The 11,894-nt window shown below is 38.5% G+C and overlaps 1 protein-coding gene across 2 annotated transcripts; it reads left to right on the forward strand.

Annotated features, from left to right (window-relative positions):
• The first annotated feature begins 81 nt into the window (after window positions 1-81).
• Window positions 82-10,654, forward strand: FAM76B (family with sequence similarity 76 member B). Of its 2 annotated transcripts, none has more exons than XM_030452414.1 (10): window positions 82-223; window positions 464-528; window positions 1,165-1,219; window positions 2,658-2,813; window positions 3,721-3,923; window positions 5,390-5,437; window positions 5,632-5,712; window positions 6,379-6,514; window positions 9,326-9,427; window positions 10,094-10,654. In XM_030452414.1, the coding sequence occupies exons 1-10, from the start codon at window positions 119-121 to the stop codon at window positions 10,181-10,183; spliced, it is 1,041 nt and encodes a 346-aa protein (XP_030308274.1). In that variant the 5' UTR covers window positions 82-118; the 3' UTR covers window positions 10,184-10,654. The 2 variants fall into 2 exon arrangements, with proteins under 2 accessions (XP_030308274.1, XP_030308282.1); XM_030452422.1 differs by having other exon boundaries at window positions 6,382-6,514.
• Window positions 10,655-11,894: the final 1,240 nt, after the last annotated feature.

Genomic DNA, 11,894 nt, shown 5'->3' on the forward strand with positions numbered 1-11,894 from the left:
CGGCGGGAGCGGGGGAGGCGGCTCCTTGGCGGCGGCCCAGGCGGCCGCTCCAGCCCTCGCCCCGGCGCCTCCCTCTTCCCCTCCCTCGGCCCGCCTGTGTCCGCCCCGCCGGCCGCGGATGGCGGCGGCGGCCGCGGCGGCCGCCCCGGCTCTTTATGCCTGCACCAAGTGCAACCAGCGCTACCCCTTCGAGGAGCTCTCCCAGGGCCAGCAGCTGTGCAAGGTGCGGCGGGATGAGGCGCGGGGCAGCGCGCAGCGGGACGGGGACCCCCGGCCGGGGCTCCGGCAGCTCTGGCTCCCCGGGGAGCAGCGGGGAGGAAGGGGCGGGCGGCGGCCCCGGCGCAGGGAGGACCCGGAGCGCCCGTCGGGCAGCGGCCGGGTCCGGTGGCGCAGTCCTGGGTGAGTCCGGTGTGAGGGTTCGGTGGGGCTGGCGCTGGGGGTAACGCGGCTCTTCTCTCCTCAGGAGTGCCGGATCGCCCACCCCATCGTGAAGTGCACCTACTGCCGGTCCGAGTTCCAGCAGGAGAGGTACGGGGAGTTCTCCCTCTCCGCTTCCCCGGGCGGGAGGAGCGGCGGTGGCGGCAGGAGCAAGAACGGGTGGAGAGAGCGGAGAGGACAGAACTGCAGTGCCGTGACCTGGGGTTCCCCCGCACCGGCGCCTCCCATAAACACAGTGCAGCCCTGGGGCTTGTGCGGAGGAGATGGCTCCGGAGAGACCTCATTAGGAGCCTTCCAGTACCTGGAAGGGGCTCCTGGAGAGCTGGGGAGGGACTGTTTGCAAGGGCACGGACAAGGGGAAAGGGCTCTAAGTAGATTTAGATTAGATATTGGTAAAATATTATTTCCTGAAAGGGTGGTGAGACACTGGCACAGGCTGCCCGGGGAAGTTGTGGATGTCCTCTCCCTGGAAGTGTTGAAGGCCAGGTTGGATGGGGCACTGAGCAACCTGGGCTGGTGGGAGATGTCCCAGCACATGCAGGGCTGATGGTACGAGGTGATCTTTTCAGGTCACTTTCAGCACAAACCGTGCTATGTTTTGTCCACTTCCCATTAACAGTTTACCAAAGCCTGTGTTTGCCTGCGTGTTTTCCAGTAATTGCATGGGAAAGAATTTCAAGATGTGTGTTTGTTGCTGAATTCAACATTATGCAATTTTATCTTTAGCAAAACTAATACAATATGCAAGAAGTGTGCCCAAAACGTGAAGCAGTTTGGAACGGTGAGTGGGATCTTAGTTATAAATATTGAAGTTAAGTCCATTTGCATTGTAAATTTTAAAAAGTTCTCTGCAGCTAAAATTACTATTTTCCTTTTTGGGAAGAAAAAAAGATTATAAAGATTATTACCATTTCAGAAAGGTGATGGAAGTTACTGACAGCTCTAGATTTCCTTTGTGACTAACCTTATTTTTTTTTTATTTGAAACCCATTGTTATAAGTAGCTTAGCAGTGTTGAATAACAGCAATACAGGTATTCACACTACAAACAAACTCACTTTACTTTATGCTTGCAAAGCAATCCTTCAAATATTCCTCTAAATGTGCATTTGACAGCAGGAACCCCATTTGCTGCCTCTGTTTTTAGTGAATTAGTAAATGTGAAAATTTAATGACACCACATACTTATGTAAGTATTGAAATTTTGAAATGCATGTTAATCATGTGAAGCTGTTAAATAGAAAAGATCTTCTTAGTGTTAGCTGTATGCATGTTACTTTGCATTTTCTCACCTTGAATTTGGACTTCAGTTCTTTAAAAAAAAAATACTTTTTAAAATACACCAATACAAGAACTGTTTCTCAGCACCCTGCAGATACAGGTTATCAATGATATAAACCTTACTAGGTGAAGTTTAGCTTATTTGAGAAGTGTAACAGCTGTTCGTATGTAATCAGGCATTTTGTGAACATAAATGTAAGCTGAACAAATAGCTGCCTTGCAAAAGTTTAAAATATAGCAAAATTAGGTACAGGACAGATCCAACATTGTTTTAACTGTAGTCCATCAAAAAAAAGAAACTGCATTGAAGGGGATCTACCATTTCTAACATATGAAACCTAACAGCAATTTTTTGTTTTCTAGCAATATATTATTCAGGTTGAGTGTATAATACGAAAGTAATAAAATGACCTGATGGTATCTGAAATTGTTATTTCTTTAAAGTTTCCTAGAGAATTATAGCAATCGGGGGATACTAATCTTGGAGCTGTAAGTAAGGCTATCAAATTCCAAAGAAGTGCAAGGGAGGGGGATGTTTTTAGACTTCCAGTCTAAAAAATGACTTGATTACTCTTCTGTAAAAGTTTTAGAAGTAATTTCTTTAATAATATAGGAAAACACAAAGAAAATGCCATCATGTTTTAAAAGAGGCAGGGCAGAGGTGTGTTTCAGACATCTCTCTGTTCACATTTTATTTTTTTCTTTTATTGAATATGTACCTGGGTTTTCATGGAAAGTCCAGACTGGTTTTGACCATTGGTGGAAATGGTCATTTTAGGGGAAAAGTTTAGTTTTGAAGGTAGAAATGGCAGGAGAAATGTTCTTTAAGTTAGGTTATTTGAAACCCTAGTAGTTTAGGAGCATCATTGTGGTGTTTGAGATGCTTGTGTCTATTGAAGAAACTGTAAATGTATTAACTTCAGTTTATCTGTTTTTCAGCCCAAGCCTTGTCAGTATTGTAACATTATTGCAGCATTTATTGGCACAAAATGTCAGCGTTGTACCAACTCAGAGAAGAAGTATGGCCCACCTCAGACATGTGAGCAGTGCAAGCAGCAGTGTGCTTTTGACCGAAAAGAGGAGGGGAGAAGGAAGGTAGGTATTGTTCCACAGTGGGAACAGCTTAGGCTGGCAGCAGACAATGCTCTTGCTTTGTAAGAGAAAAATTAACAAAGCTGTATCTTAAGCTCACTAATATTACATTATAGTTTCTGTGCTGTGCTTTATGGTACTTGAGTTAAATTTTGCAACTTATTCATGTTAACTTCTGAGCTAACTTACTTGAAGTTAAATTACTTCTTTTAAAAAGAAGCTTAAGCACAAGCTGACAGTGGTAGCTAGAGAGCAGAGTTTAAACAGCTGAACAGTTCCTTTTGCTAGATCTTATGTATGTTCATTACTTGGATCTGTTACTTCTGATTTGCCTGCCTTGTCTTAAGGTACAGCCCCAGAGAGCTAGACTGCTCTGAGCAGCCCTTTTTTTTTTTTCTTTAAATAGCTTTGGAGAGTGCCACTTTCTCAGTACAGGGAATGCTGAGGAAATGACCTCAGAAGCCTCTTGCATGAACCCAAGCATAATGCTGTTTTTTACAGAGGAATTTACTTGGTACAAGAAACATGTTGGTTGGGCATCTTGATTCCGCCTGGAATATGATGGGTTGAGAGGGAGTACATGGTGTCTAAGCTAAAGATGATTCGTCCCTTTAAAAAGTTATTGTCAGTTCTGTGATACAGAGTGATCCAGCATTTGCTAGGACTGCTTTCTAGTGTAACTTTAAATGACAGAAAGAAGGGGAATAAGATTCATTTTATGCCAAGATAATGTTGGAGATATGGTAATGCTGTTTCATACTAGAAACACATCTGGATTTTTCCTAAATATGGAAACATTCCTAAATATTTCCTAAACATGAAACAATTTTTTCTTGCAAATATTGAAATACATCAGTTTAATGCAAGTGTACTTAGAAAAAAAACCTGCTACAAATTTATTTCCCAAAAGGTTGATGGAAAGCTACTGTGTTGGCTCTGCACACTGTCCTACAAGAGAGTGCTACAGAAGACAAAAGAACAGAGGAAGAGCCTAGGATCTTCACATTCTAACTCCTCATCTTCATCTCTTACTGAGAAAGACCAGCATCATTCAAAACACCACCACCATCACCACCACCACCATCATCATCGTCACAGCAGCAGTCATCATAAGTAAGTATGTAAAAAAAATTAAAGTAGCAGTTGGTACCTCTTTCTCTTTTGTGTTCCATTAGAACAGAGATCATATCAAAGAAAATAAGAAATTGTGTTCAAAATGTTGCATGCAAAGCAGGAGCAGAATGTTCTTTCATGGTCTGTCAGACTCCTTGTATTCTTAAAGTTTGGATGAAGGCAGGTCAGAAAAAAAGCAGAATTCTTGGTGATTATCAAACAGACTTGTTTGTATTAAAACTGGCAGCAAGTCTAGAAAAGAAACCCATAGAAGGGCAACAGATTTACTTGATTAATCAAGATTAACTTGATTTTGGCTTTCTAAGCAGTAACTGCTGTCAGAACTGCTACTTTACATTCTATGCATTTAAAAAGCACGTGTTAGCAGTGAGCACAAAACAGCTGCTTTTTCTCAGAATCTTCACCCAAACTTAGCTTCATCCTGAGTTGTTAGTGTGTGTGTGTACTTGCAGTTAAATGGGGAAGCAAAAGCAACAATGTGGGATCTCCTTCAGTCTGGAACCAGTTTGTATCTCTTTTCTGGTTTTTATAGCTGGCTCCTGCTGGAGCAGTCAGTTTGTGAGTGGCTGTCACGCAGACATAGGAAAGCTGCATTCTCACTTCAGTCACTGCCAGTCTGGTAAATTTCACACAGGTTTGCCCCATCTCCTGCAACTTTTCTCAGCATGCCACCTCTATCCAAAAAAGCTTCTAGTATACTCAGGAGCTATAGAAGAAGAATATTTCTACGCAGATCACAGTGTTCCCATTTTGGTACCTTTTTTTCTGTAGGCTGCCATGAGCTCATTACTTCTGGTCATATAAAAATGACTCTTCCCTGTCCATTTCAGTTATTGTCAAGATGATTCAGTAGAGGCAGTGAGAGAAAAACAGATTCATCTTATTTTTTCATGTATTTCAATCTTCTACATTTTACTATTCCTGTACTAATGGTGTTTAATTTCAAGTTGCTTTTGAAATTATTGAAAATAAATCTTTAGATCTGAAAAGCAGTTATTTTCAGGGATCCAAAGCTTAGCTTTGCTCTCACCCCATCACATAAGTACCAATGTTCAGACTGCAGTACAGGATTCCAAGGAATGCTCTTTCAGACCACCTTGCTGAGTGCAAGATTAACAATATAAAGTTAAAAAAAATTGGTGGCACTGAAAGAAAGGTTTATCCATCAGTCTGGAAGTTACCCCTTGTGTCTTACTTAATTGTAAATATTTAGGCAAGAAATGTTTTTATTTTTCCTGACATAGCTAAGAAGTGTTTTCATAGCATCCTGACAGAGTAATGAGTGATCACAATGATGACAGCATATGGCTGTCCAACTGCAAATTCATAATTGGTCATTTTTTTAACTTAAAAAAAAAGGGATTTTAAGTACAAGGTAGCATTCACATAAAGTTAGAAATAATGGCATGTTTGGTCAGTTACCAAATACATTTCACATATTTCAGAATCAGCAGTCTGAGTCCAGAACAAGATCAGGGACTATGGAAACAGAGGTAAATATTACATTGTTTATTAATTTCCTTTTAATATATCTTACATTTTTCATTTAAAGGACTTTTTTTGAATTTCTGGCTAGTCTCTAGCATTCCAACTAGGAGCATGAGTTAGTTATTTTACATGTGCCAAATGGTGATATTAGAGAGTTATATAGTATGAGGCTTTAGGTTTACATTTTGTTTGATTTCAGCCATAAATCCTCTGCAGCTATTCAGAATGAAACTCCAAAGAAAAAACCCAAACTGGAATCCAAGCCATCAAATGGAGATAGGTAAAGTTATATTTTTGTAAAACTGAGCCATTTCAACCAAATAGAGCACTGATTTCTGGCCAGTTGTTGCTTTTTTTTTCTTTTTTCTTTTTTTTTTATCAGGTTGCTTTTTTTTTTTACTTTGTTTTTTGTTGCTGTCAGACAACTAAAGGACTTGATTAGAAAAAAAGAAAAGACATTAGGGCATTAGACATTTTGTTACAGCTTTTAAGGTCTTTGGTGCAAAATTAAATAAAGCTTATGTATGAGGCAGCAGTTATTAAAGAAATAGTATTCCCTAACATGGGTGTTTTGTCAGTTAGGTGCAGGGTTGAACCTGCTGCTTTAATCTGGCATAGTATTTAGAGAAGTTTTGGACCTTAATGTGTGAGACTGAGCTTTTATTCTGTCTCTGGCCAAATAGTTGGAATAAAAATAAAAGTGGCTACTTCAGTCAAAAGGTATTTGTCCCCCTCAAAGCTAATACTTAATTATATTTCTGCAGGTGTTTGTAATGTGTGCCATTAGTAAGGTAATTTGCCAGTTGCATCCATTTCTGTCAGGTACATACTTTTTTTGCATTAGTCCTTAAGGATGTTTATGGAATTAATTACCCAATTTGAACTTTAAAAAAAGTTACCTTTTTTCCTGCTGATGTTGCAAGTAACTATTGTTTTTTATATTTAGTAGCTCCATAAATCAGTCAGCTGACAGTGGGGGAACTGATAACTTCGTCCTCATAAGTCAGCTGAAAGAAGAAGTGATGTCACTTAAACGTCTTCTGCAGCAAAGAGATCAGACTATTTTAGAAAAAGATAAAAAGGTAAAAGTTGCATCTGCTGAATAAGAATTTTATCATTTTGTTTTCTATTTTGTAGACTTCTAAGAATGTCCCAATGTTGACATAAAGCAAGAATCAGATGCAGGCTTTTTATATAGAAGCTAATCGGAGCATACCATTTAAAGGACAAGTTTTGGACTTTTGTATCACAAATATTTTGGCTTTGAGACAAAGAGAAATTCGTGTTACCTGACTTCAGCCATCTGGTTTGCTGTTAGGCAGGCTGCATGTAACAGGTGATGGATAAAATGCCAGACAGTTTGTATGTTTTACATAATTTAAACCAAGTCACACAAAGATCCTGGATACCTACATGGGTTTATGGTCAAAAGAGGAGGATTAAGAATAGGAGCCAGGAGGTTTTTTAGCATTAAACTAAAGCAACTATAGCAATAATTCATGAGTTTTGTCCAAATTTGCATGAACAGTGCATGAAAAGTAATTGGTTTGATTTTAGAAGACTGGTAGTATACATGTAATGTAGGTTATCAAGTCTTTGTGTATGGTCAGAGATGAGTAGAAAAGCTTGAATTAGGCGCCTGTCAGTCAGCAAAGTTAAAGAAAATAATCCAAATAGCTGCAGTGCAACTCATGCAAGAGAGTCATGCCACCTAATGACTAAAAGGAAAAGAGAAATAACTATAAATAGGTACTTAACTGTGCCTTTATTAGATCTTCTCTGCCATCTGATAAACTATATGCTTTTAAGAAACTGTCTAACAGTGATTTTAGAATGTCTGCTCAGGATTGGAATAGTATTAAAGTTATTTAAAGTCATGGTGGCCTTATCAAAACCTTGGTGGTTAAGGAAGACTCATTGAACTTGAAAGGAACATGCTTCCTTTAATCCATTACTCAGTCTCTTCAGTTCTATGCTGAAATGTGTAAAGGATATTGAACATTTCTTCACTGCTATGGCTGGAGCAGTGTACCTGCTGTTGGAGGTATTTGCTATTTCAGGCCTTCAAGCAGTTAATTTGAAAGAGCTGAGCAGTCTGTCATTGGTTCTCTGTTTCTTCAAAGGGCAGATGTTAAGGCCCTGATCTCCTTAATAAAGCCAGTAGATGATCATGAATCTGTAGGAAATTCACTTACCTATTTTTGTATTTGATCTACTGTGCAAAGCTAACAAAAGGGTTCAGTAAGAAAATTTCACCTTTTTGTGTAACAGTAACTTAGATTCCTTCAGGCATAAATTGCTCACTTCCAGAATGGTGCTTACTTTCTTCTGTTGCTGGGGAGAAGGGGGGAGAAAACTGATTACCTCAGACAGTGTTTACATAGCTAAAAAGTATACAAAAAATGAATGCACTCCATAATTTTTTAAACTTTGAGAGGATAAATGCGAAGGCATTTATTGGGATAAAAGCCTGAGCCAGACCTGTGGGAGATTCCTGATCTTGTCCCAAAGGTTGGTCTGGGACAGAATTTGAACAATTTGCAGCACCCAAGAAAAACCTCTGAGTGTATCATTGAGGGTAGCAAACCCAACATGGTACACCAGCTTTACAGACAATCCTCATTCATCATTTCTTTGTTATGAGTCAAGATCTCAGCTGTGTCATTGCCAGTGCTTATTGTTTGCACTGCTGGCCTTGTTAGTGAGGCAAGAAGACATTACTGAGGGGCCCTGAGACTTGATCATTGGGAAGGGACCACAACTTGCTGGATGTTCACAGCCAGTGTGTTTGCTCACCTGGTTGTACACTGCTGTGGTGCAGAACTACCCATAGTTTTTTTGATACTTGTGTTTGTGGTTTTATGCTGGATCCTCTGGAGTTCACAACATGCCTTGAGCAGTAGTTTATGTACAGTGAGGTATATATCCTGCTATACCTGTACTTTATTTTTGGACCACTTGATTCACAGTTGTTTTGGTTACCTTGCTTCATTGGATGTGATTTCACACATCCTGAGGTTGGTAGCAGCCTTCTTGGTAGCTGTTTTAGAATTGTGTGCCAAGAGGCTTAATTTCAAAAAAAGTCCAAATTTACTGGAGAGGTTAAAAATTGCCAGGTGACTAATGAATTCTTTGAGGAACTAAAGTTTTTAAAGGAGTGATTCCTAAGACTTTTGTGTCTGCGTACAGCAAACTGGTAGTGGTTCACCCAGCTGCTTTCAGCTGCTTGGATAGAAGCATGTGTCACAATTTAGAAACATCTGCCTTGGTGTATGTCATCTGGATCTCTGCCTGTTTCCAGAGAGGAAATAGTACTACCAGAAGTGGTAGTAATGCTACACCATACAATCAGAAGTAAATTTTAAGTTAAGTAATTTTAATTACACATTTCTAATAACACAGTTTAATTCAGTGTTGTGGCTTGAGAAGCAGTGAAGCTCTGCAGTGTATAACTGCCGCTTGGAATGAATCAGAGCATAAAAGGAGAGGAAGGAAACCTTTCTGTTGTCTTTGGATCATTTTTCATGTGTTACTATACCATAGAACTGAAGAGACATAACTGAAGATTATGGAGGTGTATTCCACAGCTGAAGCAACAGCTAAGTTTATAAAAAATTAGTCTTTTAGTTGAGGTTTGTTGTTTTGGTTTGGTTTGGTTTTTTGTTACACCTTCTTTATACCAAATCCTGAGCAAACAGTATGTTTAAGTAAGTACAGTTTTCTTCATGTAAAATAGACATACATACTTTTCAAGCTACTTCTTAAGTGCTGAGCTGTCAATGCTACAATAGTAAATGTAGTGTTTCCTGAGGCTTCCATAAATATTCTGCAGATTAATTTGAAGATGTGTATTTTAGCAGCCTAAGGAATCTTCACAGAATTTGTCTTTTCAGTTGACAGAACTAAAGGCTGATTTCCAGTACCAGGAGTCTAACTTGAGGACAAAGATGAACAGTATGGAGAAAGCTCACAAGGAAACTGTGGAACAGTTGCAGGTGAGTAATTGCTTATCAGTTCTTGAGAAATACTTCAGGTGGAATCGTATATCTGGGCATATATCTGCTATTTCACAGCAGTGAAATAGTCCCACAGTCATGAATGAGCATTATCCTGCTTAACTTTAGATGCATTGTACAGGAGTCTCACAGTCAGCAGTCAATATCTTTCTCCATATGAATTAAATTCTGTGTAAGAATTGCTTTCTAACTTTGAGATAGAGGCTCACCTCATATGCTTTCTCAAATAGGTTATTTTTTGTGCCTATTCTCTAATACATAATCAGCTGTCAGTGTGCTGTTAATCTGATTTAACTCAGCAGAACACTTTTGACAGTTGTCTCCTGTTAAAACATCCTTTATCAGGAAGATAAATAAAAAGATTTATGTTGACTCATAAATCACAGACTGAACAGATATTCAGCACAGTACCTCAGATGCTGAATTTTGCAGTATAGGAAATTTGTTTACCTTTTTTGCTAAAGATGAAACATGCATATCAAAAAACATATGCAAATCTTTGAAAACTGGTCATAATCTTAGTCAAATACTCTCAGCATGTACATTTTCAGAAAGTGTTTCAGAAATGCAATGAGAAATCAGTGCATGACACTACTATCTGAGACATTTCAGTAACTCAAACTTTTTTTTTTATCTTTCTTGCAGGCTAAAAACAGAGAACTGCTCAAACAGGTTGCAGCATTGTCAAAGGGTAAAAAGTTTGATAAAAGTGGGAGTATACTAACTTCTCCTTGAGGAACTGGTTATTCATGGGGTTTGCTACTCAATGTCAGATTGAGTAATTTAGTGAAGCCCTTAAAATCCTGTGTAGTGGAAAAAAATATTTTTGCACACCAGATGAGTTGGCATGTTTCCTACACGTTTTTATAATTAATATGCAGCTTTTTTTAGTTACTGTTCAGATGAAATACTTCAACTGGCTTGAAGAATGTTTTTATTTTTTTGATATTGGAAACTTTTTGCCAGCCATAGTATTAAACAATTGCATAGAGAACGTAGCAGTGCTCTCTAAAAGGACAACATGCAATAATAGGTGTACTTTTTATGGAGCAGCAACTGAGTCTTTTAAACTACACTGATGTCAGCCAAAAGTTTATGAATCTGCGGTGTCTGAATGCTGGTTTCTGGCAACTGTTCTTTTACTTTGTATCAAAATATAAATTTAGAATGGAAATAATGGTGCTCTCAAGTGGAACTAAAAAAAAAGGCATATATGTATGTGTAAATACAATTGTAACAGTTATATTCTTAGTTATAACAAGTAATTAGTGTTTTACATTCTTGTGATAGGGATTTACTGAAAGATTACCTATTGTACAGTAACAGAGGCAGTGTGGTTTTTGTAAGATTTTCTGTAGATTTTTCTTGCAAGTGCCTTTCTCCAACTGTTTATTTATAGGAATGTTGGTATTTTGTACATAAGGTTTTTATGTTTTAAAATCATGTTTAATAAATGTTTTATGTAAATATAAATGTGTGTACAGAGGAATCTGAAACAAAGATCAAAGTTGCTAGTGCGGTGCTTGAAGCAGCATTAAGAGCTAGCTAATTGTTGGACAGTGAGTATTGGCTTTAGGTAACCTTTGTAGCTTGTGTCTGTGAGGTGTAGAATTTTGTTAGTGCTGCTCATGCCAAACACTTCCTGAAAAAAAGAGAAAAATGTTTTTTGGCACATTGGGGTTTAGTGGTTTGTTTATATATTTTTCCCACTTGGCACAGCGCTAATTTTAATTCCATAGCAGACATTGTAGTCCCAATGTTACCTCCTTAATTAATGATATACACTCAAACTTTTCAATCAAATTATTCCTGATTTTCTGATTTAATGTCCTTAGTTGTAATCTAATGTGATTTTTCTGAATAAATTGCAAGTTTCTCATCCCTGAGTAAAAATACACAATGAGAAAAGTAGCCAAACCTAATGGTCTTGAAGTGATTTAAGGGAGTGGGTGTGGTGGTAAGGGGTGGGTTGCTTTAATGTTTTGGGTAGATTTTTATTCTAAATTACATCAGTTTAAGTTTAGCTCTGCTCCTAATGGACACTACTTGTATTCAGAAATTTCTTTTAAACATAATTTAATGTACCCCAAGGTCTCTGCTTAGGGAGGTGAGTTACAAATCAGCATATAGTGAAGTACACTTATGTAAGTAAAGGTTTTGTTCAGCTCTGGGTACTGATTGGTAACAGTAGCTACTTATATTTCAGTGGGCTTAGTTGTGTAAATTACACAGCTTTTAATTAAAGAACTAAAATCTAAAGTTCTAGTTCCTTGGCAGTCCACCCATGTAATGAGCTATGAAACTTTGCAGTAGTGCAGACAAGATTCAGCAGTGACAGGCTACTGAAGAATTTGAAAAAATCAAGCAAGCTTTTTTCATATGGTATACCTATATTTTTATACCTGAAATTCAACTTTGTACGTTTATAAATGCTCTTCTGTAAACT

The sequence above is a fragment of the Calypte anna genome, chromosome 1 (genome assembly GCF_003957555.1).
Source record: "Calypte anna isolate BGI_N300 chromosome 1, bCalAnn1_v1.p, whole genome shotgun sequence".
In the NCBI taxonomy this organism is placed as follows: Eukaryota; Metazoa; Chordata; class Aves; order Apodiformes; family Trochilidae; genus Calypte; species Calypte anna.

Bases quoted from the DNA above. Each gene is read 5' to 3' on its own strand.
- FAM76B (XM_030452414.1), top strand. From the start codon at position 119: ATGGCGGCGGCGGCCGCGGCGGCCGCCCCGGCTCTTTATGCCTGCACC. The intron at 529-1,164 runs GTACGGGGAGTT...TTTTATCTTTAG, and splicing joins TCCGAGTTCCAGCAGGAGAG to CAAAACTAATACAATATGCA. The intron at 5,438-5,631 runs GTAAATATTACA...GTTTGATTTCAG, and splicing joins CAGGGACTATGGAAACAGAG to CCATAAATCCTCTGCAGCTA.